A 20598-nucleotide genomic window follows, 5' to 3' on the forward strand; every position below is an offset into this window, starting at 1 on the left:
GGCTCTGGCGCACACGAGGCTGGCTCTGCCGAGACGGGCTGTTCAGGGCTGACACAGGGCGGGAGTCGGATGTGCTGCGAGCCCTCACCGAGGGCATCAGCAGAGCGAGAGGGAGCCGCTCTCAGCACTGCCTACTGCCCTGGCTCGCGCTTCTGCTGTTTGTATTTATGTTTTTGCTGTGCAAAAATGTGGTGATGTGTACAGATGTGCTTGCTGGCCATGGTGCAGAGGCTGAGCGTGGCAGAACCCTGTCCTGCCTGGGAGGAGACCCACCTGGGAGGCAGGAACCCAGGCAGAGACCCCACCACCCCCTCTCTTTTTCAGGGTGTTGAAGGAAGGTCCGCGACCTTTCTCACTCTGCTCTGCTCCCTGTCCTACATGCATGTCCAGGCTTTACAACCTGGCAGAGTTCTCCTGAAAGAAATAGACCTTGAGGGTTCAGGCTGACACTCAAACGTGGGTTTGAAGGGACAAATCTCAGCATTTAGGGGTTTGCATCGGCTGGTCGATGGCCACTGTGATTTATTTTGTGCTGAGCCCACTGCCTTGATTTTCACCCTAGCCTGTTCCTCGCTTCTCCAGACCTTTATTACTAAACCTGAAGGCGCTGTGTTTACTAGCAGCCATTAGGAGAGGATTCCGAATAGCCCATTTCTTCCAGTTTTTGCTCTTCCCTTTGCACAGATACTGCACAGACCCCAGGGTTCATATTTTTACTCTCGGTTGCTGGTCCTGAAAGTTGTCCCTAGCCGGTGTGATGGGTGCCTGCTTGCACGCACAGGCAGCATGTTGCCTCTGTGAGAACATGTTCCCCAGCTGCATGTGCCCGTCTTTGGTGAACATCACGCCCGAGTCGAAGCCTGGCGCGCGTTGTGCAGGCGCCTCTGCAGAGGGACGGGCACCCCGGCCACGGCACTTGGCCTTGCGAGTGCCGAGTGGGGTGTGGGACACGGCCACGGGACGACCTGCACCGTGGAAACCCCGCAGCGCAGCGGTGTGAGGGAAGGGGCCCCATTTGCATGTGTTTTGGCAAGCAGAGCTGCTGGGCTCGAGGGGGAGGGGAGCAAGCTTGTGGAAAGGGAAGTCACGAAAAGCAGAGAAACAGCTCTGCCAGAGAATATATTAAAGATGAGTCCTCTTGGTCTCCCTGAGGGTTTTGCATCTAGACGCTGCCTCTCTTCCACCCGGAGAGGGACTAGGAGCGGCAGCTGCCCGTGTCTCCCGGGAGAGGGATCTGTAGCCAGTGACTGGTCTTAGTCCACGTTTTCCAGGGAATTGTAGTGGTTAGTCCCTGCTTCATGTCCTGTGGCTCAGGGAGCATGCTGTAGCCAGTCCCACCACGCATCCCCAGGGAGCACAGCACAGGGAAAATGGGGGATCGTTCCTCCTCCTGCACTTTGTCTTCTGGTGGTCGATCCTCCAGCTTTGACTGCAAAGGGGAGTTTTCGTGCAGGTCAGCATCCCCACGCCTCGGTGGTGTGCAAGTTTAGAGCCCGATCTCCTTTTCTGAGGGGACGGTGGTGTTAGTGAAAGGGACATTTCTACCTGCAGCTTCTTAAAGGGAGCTTTGTCGGATGGTCCCTGCCCCTTTTTCCTTGAAGCCTGTCCCTGTCCTGCAGCATGCAGAACATCCCATGTGCCCACAGCCATACCTGAACGTTTTCTTGCTGCATATTGTGTCAGTCCCCTTGGAAAGCAGATTCCCAGCAAGCTGCTAACAAAGCACTCCGGTCCTGCAGTCCTGGCGTTCACGGGATGCAGAGGAAACTGGCTTTGGGAGACATGCAGACTGCTGTGGGTCCCCAGTGAGCAGGGAGGGATTAAAAGCTTTTAAAAGAGTTTCTCCATGGCTCGGGCATTAAATGCCATCCAGACCTCCTCCTGGTCTTTCTGCCTTCTGACATCACACCTTCCCTCTGCTTTCCTGGTCTGAGTGAAGAGGAGGAGGGCTCAGCGGAGGGCTGGTCCTGGCGGTGGGGCTGGCGGAGAGCCCGGCCTGCGTCGGTCCCTGCCCGCCCACGGGGCCAGGACGGGTGCTGGCCTCCCCACGGAGGAGCATCGGCACCAAGGAGGATGCACAAGGTGCTGCACCCCTTGCCCTGCCTGAGCCTTCCTCCCGAGAGCCCCCAGTGAGGCAGGCACAAGCTCCACTGTCAGGGCCTGATCCTGCCAGCATGCTGCAAGGCAGGAGAGCGTGCGGGGAAGAGGCAGAGCAGGCAGGCAGCGAGGCTGGAGCTGGGAATGAAAGCAGGAACTGTGCATGCCATTCATTTTGTCTTTTGTTTCTTGATTCCAAGCCTCCATGCGGAGAAGAAAAGGGGGTGAGTGAAACCGCACATCCTGGGGCTCCTCCCTTCCCCGTCAGCCTGCCAGCCCAGTCGCACCGCACAGGCAGCCACGGTGCACCCCAAGGGGCTGGCCCAGGTCACCGTCCCCTAGCTGTCACGGGACGGCTCAGCCCAAAGGGAGCTGGAGCTCTGCGGGTCAGCCTCCCGCCCGGCACTGCCGCCGCGGGGAGCAGCCGCCACGTACAGCTCTGGCAGGGCGGCAGAAGGGCCGAGATTGGCGTGGGCGTGTTGGGCTCCTCTCGGGCACAGGCAGGAATGCCCGTTTGCCAGCCGGGCCCCGTGAATCTCCAGGTCTGACTTCCCCAGGTGTTGTACTTGCTTTGTGTTTGCTCCACGGTGAAAGTGCCTTCCACAGGAAGGTCCCCTGCATGTGGGGGCTGCAGTACCGTCTCCTTCAGCCCCCGGGCCAGGCCTCTGGAGCTCCGTCAGGTGACAGGGCAGCCACACTCTGCCGTGTCCAGCAGTGCGGGTGCTGCCCCGGCTTCTGCCCCCGTGCAGGCTGCCCTGCTCCCGGCGGTCCCGCACCGAGGAGGCACCTGGCGACACACCGGCACTGCAGGCAGGGTCTGGTGGCAGCTCCAAGGCGCACCCGAGTGAGCTGGGGGAGAGCTAGTTTATTAATTGTCTGAGCTCTGGGTGGAGAGAGCCACCCACCATGAAGGCCATATTATCGGTGCCCAAGCTGGCTGGCTGGGGTAAAGCTGGTTGCAGCAGGGCTCCATACATGACAGTTGCACTACGCAGTGTCTGCATGGACATCGCCTGAGGGTCCTACAAAGACAGGAGGTTCTTGCCAGGACTGAGAGCCAGTAATGGACAATCCCAAATGGGGCAAGAAGGCTCGTCCCGTGCCAGCACACGGCTCTGCATTGCTCCAGCACAGGCACAGGGTAGAGGGAGGGAGCATAGAGACCTGACCCCAGTTTTTAGCCATTCGGAAGCAAAACTCTCTCTGTCCTGGTAGTGTGAAGCTAGAGGACTGTTTCCCAAGGAACAGGAAAGGTGAGGGACTAAGTCTTCCACTGTAACAGTGCTGGCGTAGGAAAGAGGCTGAGCAGGGCTTACAAGCGGGAGGTCTCTGAGGGACCTCCCCAGACCTCCTCTATGCCAAGCAGATCTGTCAGTACCCAGAGGTGGAGGCAAGGCAGAGGTCCCATGGATCAGAATGATCAGCTGAAGGTCACCAGGGATGTCCTGACGTTGAAGACGGCTGTCTCCAAGTGTGTGGTGGAGACCTCTTGACGCTTTGGACAGCCAGAGTCGCCGGGTGCACCCATCCCTGGGGGTCCCTCTTCCCAGGGCGGCTCCAGCACTGCCTCATCCCCCGCCCCAGCAGCCTGGAGGCAGCAGGATCCGCTCCAGGATGCTCTTCATCTCCTGCAAAGGCATGGCAGACACCAAGTGCAGTTACTGGTGATTTGTCTCCCTGCGGTCTAATGGCATTACGAGACGGAAAGTGAATAAAGCCAGAAGCAGAGGCAGGTGGAGAGGGCTGAGCATCGCTGTTACTCCTCTCGCAGCACTGGGGTCTCCAGACTAACGTCGCTACAGGGCTGCCCAGAGCAGCTCCCAGAGACACCGATGAGGCAGGTTTCCAGCACGTGGTTGTCTTTAGGATCAGCCCGTGTCCCGTCCCCTCCTCAGACTTGGCTGTTAGAGGTCCACGCAGTCGTTCAGCAGTGTTTGGCTGCAAGGGATGAGCCAGCTCCCCTCTGAGCAGGCTGAACCGCCCCGCGCCTCTTGCGGTGAGCGCAGCGTGCGAGTCACACGGCCGTGAGGAATAGGAACCGTGAAGTCCCCCAGAGACAAGGATGGGTGGCTACTGGAGGTCTTGTGTTCAGGAGTTCAGGAGCTGGCCTGAGCCGTTTCCTTGGAGCAGATGCAGGTCCTTAGTCCCAGGGCCTCGGTGGTTACCTGCCACCAAGAGTACTGGCCTCAGAGGGCACATCAGTCCCCTTGGCAAAGACCATTTGGCATCTGTGTTGGTGTAGGGCTTACTCCTACACGGACTGGGCTTCTGAAATGTCTGGGACTCGTTTTTAGTTTCTGTAACTCAGGAGTGCTGGCTCACAAACTGCCACGCGGACAGCTGCTGTGGCCACCGAGTGCGGAGGTACTGAAGCTGGCCCGTGAGTCATACCAGCCCCAGGCGGGGTTTTGTAGGAATGCAGGCCTGATGGTCAGAGCTCTCCAGGTTGCTTGAGTCACAAGGATCAGCAGCTCCCACACCACAGTGGTGACATTTCGCAGTCCCAAGCTCAACAGCCAGGCTGGAAAGAGCCCAGAAGTTTACAGGCTTTACCTGAACGCAGGCAGAGCTCGTCAGCCTTACGGGATGAACGCCGCACGTGTTCTCCCCTCTCCCTGGGCAATTTACTGGGACGGTGGATTGGTTGGGCCATGGAGATAGAGGCGTCCAGTCTTGATGAATGCCAAGGCAGACCCATCAGCTGCAGCACAGCACCGTGCCAGCGTGATGGCCGCGCTCCGGTGCCAGCTGACACCATTTATGACATGGAGCCGACAGGCTGGACCCTGCCTGGCCCAGGGAGCTGTAGGAGCAGGGGGCAGCCGCACCTGAACGGACCCTGCCGGGGCTGAGCACCAGCCCAGCAGCCTTCGTTAGCTCGGCTCTGCTGGACCCTGCCGGGCTGCACGCGGAGGGAGCTCAGGAGGGGTCAGCGGAGACGGTGGCCAGCGTCTGCCTGCCGCCCCTTCCGATGTCCTGAGTTTCAGGATGTTTTACAGCCCCAGACAAAACCCTAGCGGCAGCCGGGGCCGGTGCTGTATCCGAGCGGGTATGCCCTCCTGGCACGAGCGGGGCTGCTCTGCAGGCTGGGGGAGCAGCGAGGGCTGCCCGTTCCCCGGAGCACAGACACCGTCGCACGGCCGGGGGCCTGCCCAAGGTGCTCAGGGCAGACCAAGGTCTGTCACCGTCAACACGAGTCCAGCCTGTCAGGCAGGTCTGTAGAGACGAGGCAGGGCCAGGAGCCGGGTCAGGACCTGCCCTGGTGCGGCAGCCGGGGCCGGGTGTAGCCCAGAGACCTGCAGGCAGGCCTGCGGTGGCGAGGCAGGGCTGAGGTCAAGCCTGGGAGTCGGTGTGTGGGGCAGGCCCGCGGCAGCACGGGCAGGGCCGCGAGGGCTCTGCAGATCGTGCTGCTGCACCACAGCCCGGGCGGGCGCTGGCACCCCTGGCCTGCGCTTAGGCAGAGCTCCCGGGCCCGCAGACGCGGGGGCGCGTGGGGCTGGTTGGTCCCGTCAGGGCTGTGGGGGCACGTGAGTCCGCTCGGGGAGGAAACGTCCCGGTTTGTCCCAAACAGACCCTGGAGTGACACTGGTTGTGCTGGAGCCGGACTGAGTCCCGTGGAGTCCCGTGGACTTGTGCATTGCTTGTGGTCCCTGCGGCACCTGCGTTCCCCTTACCGGCCGTAGCGCAGCTGCTGCCCGCGCCCCGCTTCGCCCAATTAGAATCACAGAATCACAGAATCGTTTAGGTTGGAAAAGACCTTTAAGACCATCGAGTCCAACCGTAAACCCAGCACTGCCAAGCCCACCACTACACCATGTCCCTAAGCGCCACATCTACACGGCTTTTAAATACCCCCAGGGATGGTGACTCGGGGGGGGACTTGGTCTCATTCTGAAGATCAAAAATATAGCTGGGCAAAAATTTGCTTTTTTAATGTAAGGATTGAGGCTTCCTGAAAGCGCGGCACAGCTAGGAGTGGTCCCCCCGCCTCGGGAGCTGGCAGGTCAGACCCCAGAGCTCCGGCAGGCTGGTCAGGGGTGCCCGGGTGGCACGGATGCGCCGGGTGCAGCCGGGGTGGGAGGGCGGCATGGCGCGGTGCCGCTGCGCCGGGCTGTCGTCTGCGGGTCCCCCAGCTGAGCCAGGCCGGTGCCTGGTTATGCACCGTGGCGGGTGGGCGGCTCCAGAAACACCTCCAAAATCTTTGTTAGCGCTGGCTGGGGAGGCGACGACTGAGCGGCCGCTTCCTCGACTCTGTGCTCAACAGGCCTACGAACCGCTCTCCCTGCGGGGACGCTGGCTCCCTGCTTAGCCGCGCCGCAGGGGATGGGCCTGTCGCAGGGGAGCTGCCTCGGTACGGCGGCCCTCGCTAACCCGTTTGCTTTTATGTTTGGATTTTCAGAGAAACTGGATGAGATTTTGGCAGCAGCCGAGCCCGCGCTGAGAGCAGACATTGTCGAAGCAGATTCTAGGGCAGCCACTGTGAAGCAGCGACCAACAAGCCGGCGCATCACGCCAGCAGAAATCAGTGTGAGAGAGGAGGGCTCGCGGTGGGAGAGGGAAGGGCACATCGTGCTGTGACGGACGCTGACTGCCAGCCCTCAGACTCGCGCTGGGGAGCGGAGGGAGAGAGTCTGGGGGGAGACGGAGACGCAGCGTAGGAGCCCGGGCGGGTGGAGGAGCTGACCCGGGCTGTTTGGCACCCGCTCGCCAGTATGGGATTGCCACAGGGAGGACGTAAGAGTGGATCTGAAGGAGTGCGGAAAGCTGAGCTGGAGAGCTTAGTCTGGCTGCAATTTTCTGGATGTGAAGCTGGAAATTAGGAGGAATCAAAGACGAGAAAAATGCCGTCTCTGAGGGGAAGCATGGATGGAGTAGGAGTGGGGCTGCCAGCTCCAGGCTGTCTGGATTGTGAAAGTGCTGCAGGCGGTGGGAGGCAGCTTCTGGAGCAGGAGGTAAAACGGGACAGGCTGCTTCTGAGCAGAGACCGGCCTGAGCGAAGCCTTCCCACGGGAGGAAGGCTGCTGCGGGAGTCGGCATCACTGTGCCACCCCACCCCGGGCACAAAGCGCCGGAGAGCCGGCGGGGGGGAGCAGGCAGGCAGGGGAGAGAGGGCAGGCAGGGGAGAGCAGGCAGGCAAGGGAGAGAGGGCAGGCAGGGGGAGCAGGCAGGCAAGGGAGAGAGGGCAGGCAAGGGGAGAGGGCAGGCAGGGGAGAGAGGGCAGGCAAGGGGAGCAGGCAGGAAAGGGAGAGAGGGCAGGCAGGGGGAGCAGGCAGGTAGGGGAGAGAGGGCAGGCAGGGGAGAGCAGGCAGGCAAGGGAGAGAAGGCAGGCAGGGGGAGCAGGCAGGCAAGGGAGAGAGGGCAGGCAGGGGAGGGAGGGCAGGCAGGGGGAGCAGGCAGGCAAGGGAGAGAGGGCAGGCAGGGGAGAGCAGGCAGGCAAGGGAGAGAGGGCAGGCAGGGGAGAGAGGGCAGGCAGGGGAGAGCAGGCAGGCAAGGGAGAGAGGGCAGGCAGGGGGGAGAGGGCAGGCAGGGGAGAGAGGGCAGGCAGGGGAGAGCAGGCAGGAAAGGGAGAGAGGGCAGGCAGGGGGAGCAGGCAGGTAGGGGAGAGAGGGCAGGCAGGGGGAGCAGGCAGGGGAGAGAGGGTAGGCAGGGGGGACAGAGCAGGCAGGCAAGGGGAGCAGGCAGGCAAGGGAGAGAGGGCAGGCAGGGGGAGCAGGCAGGCAGGGGAGAGCAGGCAGGCAAGGGAGAGGGCAGGCAGGGAGAGCAGGCAGGGGAGAGAGGGTAGGCAGGGGGGACAGAGCAGGCAGGCAAGGTGAGCAGGCAGGCAGGGGGAGCAGGCAGGCAGGGGAGAGAGGGCAGGCAGGGGAGAGAGGGCAGGCAGGCAAGGGAGAGAGGGCAGGCAAGGGAGAGAAGGCAGGCAGGGGGAGCAGGCAGGCGAGAGAGGGTAGGCAGGGGGGACAGAGCAGGCAGGCAAGGGGAGCAGGCAGGCAGGGGGAGCAGGCAGGCAAGGGAGAGAGGGCAGGCAGGCAAGGGAGAGAGGGCAGGCAGGGGGGAGAGGGCAGGCAGGGGAGAGAGGGCAGGTAAGGAAGAGAGGGCAGGCGGGGGGAGCAGGCAGGCAGGAGAGCGGGAGGGAGGATTACCCCTTCAAAGGGCAATAGCAGGCTTTGGAGACGCGCTGGACGGGGCAGCACGGAAGATGGACTGTTGGAGGTAGAGGGGGGAAGGGGTCCATCCTTGTCCCCAGGGAAGCTTCCCCTCCGGGGGCTGTGGCAGCCCGGCTGCAGGCGCGGGGCGGCAGGGACGGGGTCTGGCGTGCAGGGACGTGGGGGCAGAGCCCCAGCTTCACCCGCAGGCGGAAGGATCAGGTGCGCTGCGATGAAGTGCTGTGTCCTTTCAGCTGGGTCTTGCTGATGTCCAGAATGGAAATTTCCTTTTTTCTCTTCCAGTCACTCTTTGAACGCCAGGGTATGGCAGCACACTCGGGGGTCCTTGCCGGAGCTGAGAAGCCCCATGTTTCACTGCGCAAAGGAATTCCACGGACAAAATCTGTAGGTAAGGCAGACTGGGGGGAAATCCCTTCCTAAAGAGGAAAGGTTGTCCCCATGGAGCGTTCATGCCTGCCCGGGACCCAGGAGGAAAGACTGAGCCCTCTCTACTGGCTTGTAACTAAAGATCTTTGAAGAGGGGGTGTTCAACGTGATTTCTACTTTGAAGGTTGCATGTGTCCTGAGAAACCTGTTCTAGCGCTGGCAGGGGTCCTGCTCTGAGCAGAAGGCCGGACTGGAGACCTCCAGAGGTCCCTTGCTCTCTGTGTCTTTATGGCACTGCCAGGGACAGGGGAGTTTCTCCCACCCTCTGTGCTGGCAGATGAGGGTTGGTGGGTGATTTTCTGTCGGACCATGTGGCGGCGGGGCTGGGCGTGCAGCGTGCTGAACACGTGGGTGGCTGAGGGTAACACCGTGAGCTGTACCAAACTGAGACGATGGAGCAGGTAACTGAATTCCTTCTAAGGAAAAGCGGGACAGGGCCTGGAACCGGCACTCTGTGGGCTGCGTTGGGATCTTTAGACCCTGTCCCAAAAGGTTTGCAGTGCAACTAAAACCAACAATATGCTGGAGGAGGGAGATGGGAGGACGAGGCAAAGTGAACAAGGGCTGGTGGCACAGGATGGGGGTCTCATTTTCGCCTCGTGATTTTGCGTGTCACTGGGTTTCATCCCGGTGGTAACACCGAGCCACGGTGTTAGCAAGGTCTGAGGGCTGCGCAGGTCGGAGCTGGGCAGAGAGCATTCCCACTTACGTAGAGAAGCTGAGGGGAGGGAGGGAAGGAGGCAGAGAGAAAGGTGGTGTGCTTTGTGGCAAGTGCTGATTTTAAGTAACCCCAACGCATCATTTGATAGTAATGGTGATGCCAAAACAGATTGTACGTTTAACACACAAAATAAGTGAATAGAAAGTAAATTCTGCTTCAAGCTACAGCTGAGAGCAGCATAATCCCAGCAAGAATGTAAAAATTAGTTGAAAAAATGCAAGGGGTAGTATTCAAAATGTACTTTTTAGTGTACAGAGCCACAGAATTGCTGTGCCTGCATGCCTCACATTCGTGTTTGTATGAGAGCAGCTGGTACCTGTAGTCCCACGTGAGATTGGTCTGAGAGTAGTCGATAGCTAGAGGTAATCAAATGTGCGTATGATTAATCTGAAAAACAAACCAGGAGAGATAATCTTGAGAAAAAAAGAGTAGGTGTTTAATGGACTGCCCTGGTGTGTACTTACACACCATGTTGGTGACGTTGCTGTCCTGCGTGAAATCCACAGGCAGAAGGCTCCCATAACTCTGAAGAGCTGAACTAGAACCTGGGCTGAGCAGATGATGAGATGCAGTGTTGGAAGCGAATGTGGGCATTAATTAGTTGCTCATACGTTGCCGTACTGTTAATGTACATGGTAGAAAGGGAGCAGAGCTGACTGCCTTGGTGCCTGGGATCACCGCAGCACTGACCCACGGACTTGCTAGAGTAGAAGTAGCCAGTTAATTTTCTCATGAAGGTAAAAATGATCGGTAGCACATGCAGGATGGGATTCATCTCATCCAGCCTTACATATTAACAATGCAGAAATCTCCATCCAAGTAAGGTGCCCAGGAACCCTCTATAGCGACCAGGGGGAAATAGGCACTTTTAACTTAATTTATCTGATGTCTTGATCTTAGAGGTGAATCCTGCACAAGTGCTCATTGACTGTAAGGGGTAGCGAGTGTCTGCTGAGGTGTACGGCTACCTGGCAGACAAGCTTGCAGTGGCCAGTGGTGGCTAAAGTGCATCTTTATTTTGCAAACTGTACGCTAGATGTTCGTTTTATGTGCGAGAATGTTTGTGAAAATGCTTCTAAGCAAAAGTTGTTCAAGGTTCAATCAAGCCACAAACAGCTGGAAATCATATTAAAGGGGATCTATTGTGTAAAATAGCATCTTAACCCAGTAATAGATCATAAACAGGAAAAGTATTCATTAAATATGAAACGCTTGCCCGTAAGGAGCTCCTTCTGCTTGGGCAAGCAGAGTCGATGACTCAGGAATTCCCTCCAAAGCTACACCGCATTGTGTGAGGCTCATTGTGCAGGTCAAGGATCTCTGTGTGCAGAGAACTGTGGGAAGGGGGATTCGAAGTCTGTAGGGTTGATACAACTGTAAGGTTTGTTGGGTTGTGTGTAGGGTTTATATGCTCATGAGCATAGAGCGTAGTGTCCCATGTACGTCTGTGTTGTTCAGCACCTAGAGCACTGAGACCCTGGTCCTTGCACGGGATTCCCAGCCATTACAGCACACGCACCGTGCCACAAGGGGATTAGAAATGCTAGATTTAATCTGCATCAGGGAAGATTAAAAGCAGACCTAGAGGTGCCCCGTTTCTGAGCAGGAATGGCTGCAGCTGTCACGAGCACAGCATCCAAGCACAACCCGACAATAAATACAGGAAAAAATCACACGTAGCTCTTAATTATGCTCGATCCAAGAATGGCATGCGTCTGTCTGCACCGAGAGGGAACAATTCCTGTTGAGGAGGGGACAGCAACTTCTTGTTTCCAGTTTGCCTGCCACAATACACACCAAAAGCAGTGCCTCTTAGAAACCGGCTAATTTTTGTGGAATTCCAAATAAGCTAAAATAGAAAACAGCCAAACAGTAGAAATTGGGTTGCAATTGGCTTGTTTTAGAAGTCCTTCTTGAGCTGTCATTTCACACCCACAATGACAGGCTCATACGCTGTACAGTCAGTTGACTTCATGATAAAAATCACTACTAAAAGCAAGGAACTAGATGAAAAATAAGCAGGGGTTGGTTGGTTGGTTGGTTGGTTTGGGTTTTTGGTGAAGAAATGCTCTGAATTATTTGCATATTACACAGCTGGTTTAGATTCCCAGGGACTTGTGACAAAAGATCAAAGCATTTCATGTTTCCATCTAAAAATGTCTTGAGACAAAGGTAGTTAACCCTCGACTGGCTACAAAGAAAGTAGAACGAAAGAAATATTTCAACAAAAATGTGAAGAAAAGAAATGCATTGCAGTGGGGAGGCTGATAGAAAAGAAAATCTCTGTCAGACTTCCAAGATAGCTACCACGCCATCTGCTCCAGCATCAGAAGTTAAAAACACTTGAAAGTCTGCAGAACCATCATGGCACTCGCTAAGTCTCTCCCCTGAGCAAATTCAAGATGATGTAGACGGTGGTTTTGCATGGATAGAAGTAGAGTGTGTCCCCTTGTCAGTCAGAAACACGATGGGCCGCAGGCGCTGGCCGTAGGCAGATGCACCTTACTGACTAGCCGTTGTCCCTGCTGAGGAAATAAGGGGTGACTTGGTGTTCAGAAAGACGTTGAGGATGCTGGGCTCCTCCTGCTCTGCCAGCTCGGGGGTGAGTGTGCATCCTTGCTTGGCTGCACGAAGGTCTGGCAGGGGGGCAGCCCTGCCACCAGGGCTGGCAGCCCTCCCTCATCCCCTTCCAGGGCCGTCCTTCCCTGGACAGGTCCTGGGTGAACTCCCGGTGCTTTCTTCTCTTCTAAACAGGTTCTCAGGTTCACCCCAGCTGCGATTTAAGCTTTGTGCCATAGCACCCAGCACAATACTGTTATTTCACCGCTCTCTGAAGGGCAGCGGGCTTTCCTCCTCCTGTCAGTTCTGTTGTTGCCTGGAGCGGATGCCAGCCCCGCACACCCAAGGACGGTGATGCTCACCTGCTTTCCGCTTCCGAACGTGAGCGAAGCCACGGCACTTGGCACCTTTCTGCTCTAGCTCAGGGGTGTCTTTGGGAGCTGCTCCGCCATCCCTGCACGGGGGAAGCAAGGTTGGGAGTGGTGGGGTGTGCTCTGGAGAGAGCCACCTCATTAGCTAGCCCAAATTAATGCACAGAGTTAGATTCTCACAGGGATTTAGGCTGTTATGGCAACAGGCCCAAAAGCATTATGGAGAGTTTTTGTGTTTTCCTCGGAGATTAATAATGCATTGAGCATGCTGTGAATTGCAGAGCGGGGTTGCCGTGAGGCTTGTGGCATTGCCAAGCTGCGCTTCGGGCATGGACCCAGGAGCACGATTCTCATTTCAGACCAGTTACTCTGGGTGCTCAGATACAGGGTCCTTTGCTGGTCCTTGCTGGTTGCTGGAGGCTCCATTTTGACTCAAGCTCTTTATTCCTGCATGCACCAGCCTCTGTAGTTTGAGCCTGGTGATGTCTCGTTGCTCTTTGTAGGAAGCATATATGCCCCCCCTACAATGAAGACACAGATTATGCTGTTTGAAAAGAACTGAGAGACAAAATCTCAACGGCAATTAGCAAAGGGACAGGTTTGTTTATTTGTCACTGAAGTTTAATCTTCCAGCTACGCACATGGAAGATGGACCAGGCACAGAGGGAGGTCACGGGCAGCGCACAAAGGGCCGTGCCATTTGCAAAAGACAAATGCTCTCTTTTCTCAGAGGTCAGCCCCACCTCTGCCATCCCTCTGGAGAACCTGGAATAGCTCACAAGGTTTCACGTTCATCTGGCAGCCCATCGGTGTGGTAGAGGGATGAGGTCTGGAGGAGGCGGGAGCGCTCAGTCGCTGGCAGCAGTGTGCTGGGAAACAGCGCAGACGCCGAGCGTGATCCTGCGACGCAGGGGAATAGCAAAAGTCGGTAATTGCTAGGTTGAGATCCGATAGAATGAAAGGACAATCTAGTTCAGGTGCTACAAATTTAAAGGAGCTGCCTTCCCTCGGTGTCGTGCTGCGTGTCAGAGTCTGGCTGAGGCTCGTCACTGGAGGCTTTTTGTGTCGGCTCGTGGCCTGTTCTGCGGGTGCGCACGCTGGTGGAGAGATGCTCTGCTCTTCCTTGGGTACCTCTGAGTTGTGTAGAAGGGCTCCAAATGCTGCAGGAGATGGTCAGGCTCCTTCTCCTGCGGACTGTCCATCCCCTGGGCCAAGGTCTGCCCGTTGCCTGATGCAGCATTTAGCAACAGGCAGGTGTTAAGATAAAAGTGAAAAACAAACATATTTATGACGAGTAATTAACTGTGAACATTTCAGTCAGTAGGAGTGGAGTTGGATAAAAGAGAGCCATGCTTTCAGCCAGCAGTATTTTAGATAAACTCAAATAGATTCTCTCGCCATTTCAAGTTAAAAACTGCCAGGATGGTTTCACCGGCCTTGTAGCCGGTCCCTCACCTTTTAGGAGGACCCTTGTCCTCGGCACTGCTTTCACCAGGGGAATTTCTGTAGGGCCGTATGCTCATTACCTCTGCAGGGGTCTGTGCAGGGTCCAGCCTGCTCTGCAAGGATTGGACGCAATTGATAAATTCAATACTTAAATCAAGACATCAGGTTTCAAGCCTGCTCCCGAGGGATTACCGGTTGCCTTTGTTCAACTTTGGAGACTCCCTGAGCAGAACTATATCCTGCATAGACAGTAAATAAAACTCAGCAATGATTAGTCTCATGCTTAACTATAAAGAGATGCTGCTTTGTGTTAAGGGAGAGGTTTCATTTTGCCCGTGTGATCACATGTAAACATCAGTGAGGAGTTTCTTTCTATCACGAAGGCTGTACTTTACAAAATTCACTATCACGGCAGGAATGGGTAGTGAAAGCTTTGAATAAGAGAACATAATAACACAGCAACACAATTCAAAGAAAGCCTTGTAAAAGGTCTTTACAGACCAGATGGGCGTCAAATTAAACTGATAGGTGGAGTTTCAAAAGAAAGAAAAGGAGGTAATCCTGCACACGGTGCTGCTAAGCCGCAGAGCTCGCTGCTGCAGGATATTGGGAGTGCGAGAATTTTGCGTGAGTTCAAAGAGCACTGCCAAGTGTCTGGGAGAAGAAGGTCCGCCAAGGGTTAAACACAAAGGCAATCTGACTCAGCCAGCTCTTGATCAGCAAATTGCTGGAAGCTGACAGAGTGTTTGGGAGGGGCGAAGCAGCGCTGCATGCTTGCTATGTTCTTCTGTGCTTCCTCAGGCAGTTATTATTGGCCGCTGCCAGGCAGCACACTGGGCTAGGTGTGCCTTTGATCTGCAAGACTGGAGGAGAGATGGAGAAGTGGAGTATCGAGGCAGTGTCGTCAACAGAATGTAGGGAGTGAGCAAGCTGCACGGGGAGGAGGAGAGGCAGATGAGTAAATGGATGTAGTTGTTTATGCAGGACTCGGATGGCAAGCGCGCAGATCCAGTGAGCAGAGGAGCTGTGTCAGAATGGTGAGTTGCAGGTAGTGAAGAAAGAGCCTGCCAAGAATTTGCTTTCCTCCCACCTCTCCCATCAGTGATCTCTCCTGAGTGTTGATTTTCTTGCTGAGGAGCAATAGGAGACGTTCATTTTCACAGGGAACAGACATTATTCCTGCTATTCCAAGGAGCGGGGTTGTAGAGACGGTCAGCTTGGGAACCAGAACTGGAATGAAGCCGCTCTTCTTCTGTTGCAGGATCAAAGGATAATTCAGGTTGGAAGGAGGAGGTCTCTAGTCCAACCTCCAGCTCAAAGCAGGGTCAGCTATGAGATCAGATCATGTTGCTCAGCGTTTTATCCAGTCTGGTCTCGAAAACCTCCAAGGATGGAGACTGCACACCCTTTCTGGGCAGCCTGTTCCGCTGCTTGACTGTCCTCATCATAAAATTTCTCCTTTTATCCAGCCAGAACCTCTCGTTTCAGCTTTGCCCGTTGCCTCTTGTCCTCCCACCATGTACCACTGTGAAAAGCCTGGCTTTATCTTCTTGATAACCTCCGCCTAGGTACCAGAAGGCTGCTGTTAGGTCCCCCCCAAAAGCCATTCCTTCTGCAGGCTGAACAAGCCCAGCTCTCTCAGCCTCTCCAGACAGAGCAAGAGCTCCAGCCCTCACCATCTTGGTGGCTCTCCGCTGAACTCCCTTCAGTTTGTTGATGTATTTCGTGTAGTGGGGACCCCAAAATTGGATGCAGTATTGTAGGTGTTGTCTCATGAGTGGGAGTGAGAGGGATAACCTCTTTGCTCTGTCTGTTGCCTTTGCTCCTGTTCACGCAGCCCAGGACGCTGTTGGCCTTTGCTGCCGAGGCACAGGGCCAGCCCGTGTTCACCTCTCTGCGTACCAAGGCCCCCGGTTCTTTTCCACAGTTGCTTCCCAGCCAGCCAGTCCTCAGCCTGTCCAGTTGCAAGGGGTTCTTCCTTCTCAGGTGTGGGACTTGGCATCTGTCCTTGTTGAAATTCATGGAGTTCCTGCCGGCCCATTCCTCTAGCCTGTCTAGGTCCTTTTGAGATCTCTAGCTGGTCATTGAACTTGGTGGTGCTTCTGATATCATTTTCCATAGTGCTCTCCTCCTCATTTAAGAAAAAAAGTGGAGAGACGCTTTACGGCAGAGAAAAGTAACAAGTGGGGAACAGAGAGAATAAAATGAGTAGTTGTAGAAGCAGGTATGTAAAATAAAACAAAAACTAATACCCATGCCATGAATACGTGTAGTTTATCTAACTGTCCCCTTCACCATTCCTTCACTTGAAATACTTTGCTTTTAACATACCAAAAGATCTTCACAGCAGGGACTGTGAGCTCACAGGTGGAACGGGGGCTACCACACCTACAACTGTTCAGGGTCGGCAGCCGAGAATTTGCAGCAGCCGGTGGCTGTTGGTAGTCAGTGTCTCCTCTGGCCTGGCAGCTGCTTGGCCAGTCTGCTCTTTGCAGATCAGGAAGTTTGAGAAAGATGAACCAGCTTTCCAGTTTTAGTTCCTGAAATAGCTCTGTACGCAGCACAGTAGTACCTGTCTACAGGATGGTCAGCACATCCCAAAGACAAGCTCTGATGGCCCTAGACCGTGTTCTGTAACAGGCTGGGCATGGTAACAGAGCTCAGCGCTGCATAAATTTCCTTGTTTCAACTCTCGGCCATTCCCAGGTGAGAAGTAGAAATAAGCATAAAGGCATGACTTTTTTTTTGGATCTTCATGCTGTTAAGAACATGACGGTGTCTAAACTGAATCAAACCGTGGCTCCATCTAGTGCAGGATCCTGTCTTAAGCATTGCTCTTAAGCAGATGCCCAGGGAAGAGTGAAAACAGGGAAAGTATATGATATTTCTCCTGAATACTCACCCAGGCAGCTACTGTCTTCAGTTCAGAGGTTTCTGTGCACATAATAGCCCACAAAAAGTGCATCCGCCAAGGCTTTGTCCAGTCTCTCTTTGAACTTGTTTTGTGCTTCCAGTTCATTATGCTACCTTGGTATTAAAAATCCCCAAACTGTGTTCAGCAAAAATAGCATGGCTTTGAACACAGTGATATTCCGATCAATGTGATGAGATGTAAAGTTCAATGCTCACTGGCCAAAATACTCCCTTTTTCCCCCAGCGGACTCTGCATCTGCGGGCAGTCGGTGAAATTGCTGATGTAATACAAGGCACGGTTGCCAAAGCACTTTGAATGCTGGTGGACATTACAGAAAAAGCATTAGAGCCAAAAAAGCAGGTGGTCACCGTGCTGCTGTGCCAAGACGTGGCTTTCTGCCATCTTGAGCATTCTCTCAAGAGCAATTTGAAACCTTGAAAACAGCTGAACTGTCACTGAAAAGAAGGAGGTATGGCAAGTAAGTGATGAGCCGAGCAAAGCAGGACGTGGTGAAGATGCAGATGGCTGGAGCAAGCTAAGCTGGTTAAGTAGCATCCGTGCAAGTACTTGCACCATACTTGCTATATTAATGGATTTTTCCTCCTATTACTTTACTTAGCAAGATTCTTATACTCTTTCACTGAGTCTTACAAGTACCTGAAAAAGCTCTTGCTGTGCACCCAGGTAGTAAGTTAATAGTAGGAGTGGCGGAATCTGGCTTCCTTGGGTACTTGCAATTCTTGAAATACATAACTTAAGTTTCTGCTAGACCTTGCTTCTGAATTCAGTCTAGCACATTGAAGCATATGTAACCCCTCGGGGGAAAGGGGGGAAGTGTGACACGAGAACAGCAAGCAGGAGAGTGCGAGAACCCGCCCATGGGAGATGGCACTGTTTGCTGTGAGCTGCGCAACCTGGTCGCACTCAGCTGTCTCACACGTTGGCAGTTGGGTGTCGGGAGGTTTGATCGAGCAGGTGTTCAATTCTGCCACTGTTGCGTTGGTCTGGAGAGTGTTCAGCCTGGTTGGAAAGTGTTGGGCACAACTGTCTGATGGATTTAAAACAATGTAAGACATTGTGAGAGTCTGTGGCCGCCCTTCTGTGCCAAGCGAGCGTGAGCAAAGGGCCAAACCGCAAACGCTTGCACCAAGCAAATAGAAGATGAAGTGGAAAATCACCTCAGAAAGAAAGTGGGGTGGCAGGAAGAAAGGGATGTCATATATGCAATTTGCGGCGACTGTCGTGCTCTGGATTCTCTAGAGACGTCCTCTCTGACTTCACTGTTCTTCTTGCTTTCCAGGCGAAGACGAGAAACTTGCTGCTTCTTTGCTAGATGGAAAGTTTCCGCGGAGCACATCAATGCAAGACACTGTTAGGGAAGGACATGGGATTCCACCACCACCTCAAACGGCCCCACCCCCACCTCCTTCTCCATATTACTTTGACACAGGCCCCCCTCCATCCTTCTCGCCACCTCCACCCCCAGGAAGAGCTTATGATACCATAAGATCAAGCTTTAAGCCAAGCCTGGAGGCTAAACTCCATGGACTCCCGCAGGTCATTAGCGCAGCTGAGATGTATGATCAGGGGAGGACTTCCATTCCTTACCCTGAAAGGCAGAAGAGGGCCCGATCCATGATAATCCTGCAGGATTCCTCTCATCTTCCCGTGGAGCCAACAGAGATCCCCCGGCCTGGCCCGTCTGCAACCCCTCCAGAGAAGCTGAAGAGGAAGGGGAGAGTGATCGACAACCCTTATGCCAACATGGGTCAGTTCAATGTCAGCCTGTTTGCTCCCACCAAGCCACAGAGGAAGAAGAGTCCTCTTGTTAAGCAGTTACAAGTGGAGGATGCACAGGAGAGAGCAGCACTGTCCATCACCGGAGGCTTTACAAGGGAGCCCTCTCCCACCCGCAGGAGCCATCGCCTGAGTGGAGTGGAATATCAGCACCACACTGGCATTGCTCAGGTCGAAGCCACAAGCATCCCCTTTGCCACTGCCATCGCTGGAGTCATGAAGGACAGAGACCGTCGTCTGGATGAGAGGCGGAAATCCACTGTCTTCCTCTCAGTTGGGGCCATTGAAGGAAGCCCCCCCAGCAGCGACATGCCATCCTTGCAGCAGTCCAGGTCTATTGATGAGCGGTTGTTAGGAAGCCGAGATGTTCTACTGCCTTCCCCTGTCTCAGCTTTAAAGCCATTAATTAGCAGCTCATCCTCAACGTTCATCCACCCCCTAACAGGAAAGCCCTTGGATCCGAACTCACCACTGGCGCTTGCGCTGGCCGCAAGGGAACGGGCCCTCTCAACTCAAGTCCCATCCCGGTCGCCCACCCCAATCCACAGCCCAGACTCAGACAGAGCAGCACCCCTGTTTGTGGACATCCAAACCAAAGAACCAGAGAGGGCGGAGTTGGAGAGCTTGGTGTCCCCTGTGTACTCACCTGGAGGCAAAGGGGTAATCGGAACAGACTCTGGGACTTTGGCCCCTGCTAAGAGCCAGTGGGGGACTCCATCCACGCTGAGAAAAGACACTGAGGCAAGAGCAGAAACACCTGGGAAGGAGGAGAAGAAACAAGAAGACAAGAAGTCCATGATTATTAGCATAGTGGATACATCACAGCAGAAGACCGCTGGCCTCATCATGGTTCATGCCACAAGTAATGGCCAAGACGAGATAGGACTTGAGATAAAAGAGGAGAAACCAGCTGTCCCTGAAGCATGCACAGAGCCAGCAGAGTCCCCCAAAGCAGAGACCCAGCCCAGTCCCGTGGGAAAGCCTCCAGTCAGTCCAGCCTCTGACAAGACGCTGGGACAAGGGAGTTCGGAGGAAGAAGTGGAGCCCTACACGGTTACCCTCCCACCAGCTCAGTTGTCTTCAAGTGACGAAGAGACCAGGGAGGAGCTGGCCAAGATAGGGCTGGTGCCTCCACCAGATGAGTTTGCAAACGGGGTACTGGTCACCACCCCTGGCACACCAGTCAGCCACCTGGCTACGCCTAGCACGCCATCCATACCAGCGGCAGCAGTAGCACCTTCTACCACTGGCGGAACACCCTCAGGGAAGCCCTCTGATGCCCCCGTAGCCCCAGAGTCTGCTGCAGACTCGGGAGTGGAAGAGGTGGACACCAGAAGTTCAAGTGACCATCACCTGGAGACCACAAGCACCATCTCTACGGTCTCCAGCATGTCTACGTTGTCCTCAGAAAGCGGGGAGCCTACTGACACATACACTTCCTTTGCGGATGGACAAACTTTTATACTCGAGAAGCCACCAGTGCCTCCAAAGCCAAAACTCAAGTCCCAGCTCAGCAAGGGGCCAGTTACTTTCAGGGACCCACTTTTGAAGCAGTCTTCGGACAGCGAGCTCATCTCCCAGCAACATGCGGCCACTCTGGCATCAGCCAGCATTGGCCGGCCACGCTACCTCTTTCAGAGAAGGTCCAAGCTATGGGGGGACCCCATGGAGAGCAGGCCAATCCATGGGGCTGATGATGACAAGCCAACTGTGATCAGTGAGCTAAGTTCCCGACTACAGCAACTGAATAAGGATACACGATCACTGGGGGAGGAACCAGCCGGGTCCACGTTAGATCCCGGGAAGAAGTCACCTGTGGTCGCGGCACGGTAAGAGCCTGGTCACTGGCCAGGGGAGGGGGCGGGGGCAGGGCTTAGGCACCAGGGGGACAGGGAGGTGCATAAGCAGAGCGTAACTGTGCCGAGTGGTCCAGGGTGTGTTCTGAGGGGCATTTCAGAGATGTCAGGACTTCTCAGCTGCACGGGGAGAGACAATGCTGAGACATGCTTTCCAGAAGTTGGTGTGATTTGTTCATGGCTCCTCTCTACGCACCGCACACGTAGCGAGCTCGCACTGTTGCTTTTTCCCTTTAAATTGCCTTCCTGT

The 20598-nt window shown here is 55.2% G+C and overlaps 1 protein-coding gene across 5 annotated transcripts in view; it reads left to right on the forward strand.

Moving 5' to 3' along the window:
* The window catches only part of SHANK3 (SH3 and multiple ankyrin repeat domains 3), a 372580-nt gene that overhangs the window by 321251 nt on the left and 30731 nt on the right, over positions 1 to 20598 (forward strand). For all 5 annotated transcript variants that reach the window (XM_072856101.1, XM_072856081.1, XM_072856107.1 and 2 more), the window contains exons 19-21: positions 6497 to 6624; positions 8541 to 8646; positions 17996 to 20321. In XM_072856101.1, coding sequence (XP_072712202.1) covers positions 6497 to 6624; positions 8541 to 8646; positions 17996 to 20321 — 2560 coding nt within the window. The remainder of the gene's footprint in view (positions 1 to 6496; positions 6625 to 8540; positions 8647 to 17995; positions 20322 to 20598) is intronic.

Source organism: Ciconia boyciana, chromosome 1 (genome assembly GCF_034638445.1).
Source record: "Ciconia boyciana chromosome 1, ASM3463844v1, whole genome shotgun sequence".
Classification (NCBI taxonomy): domain Eukaryota; kingdom Metazoa; phylum Chordata; class Aves; order Ciconiiformes; family Ciconiidae; genus Ciconia; species Ciconia boyciana.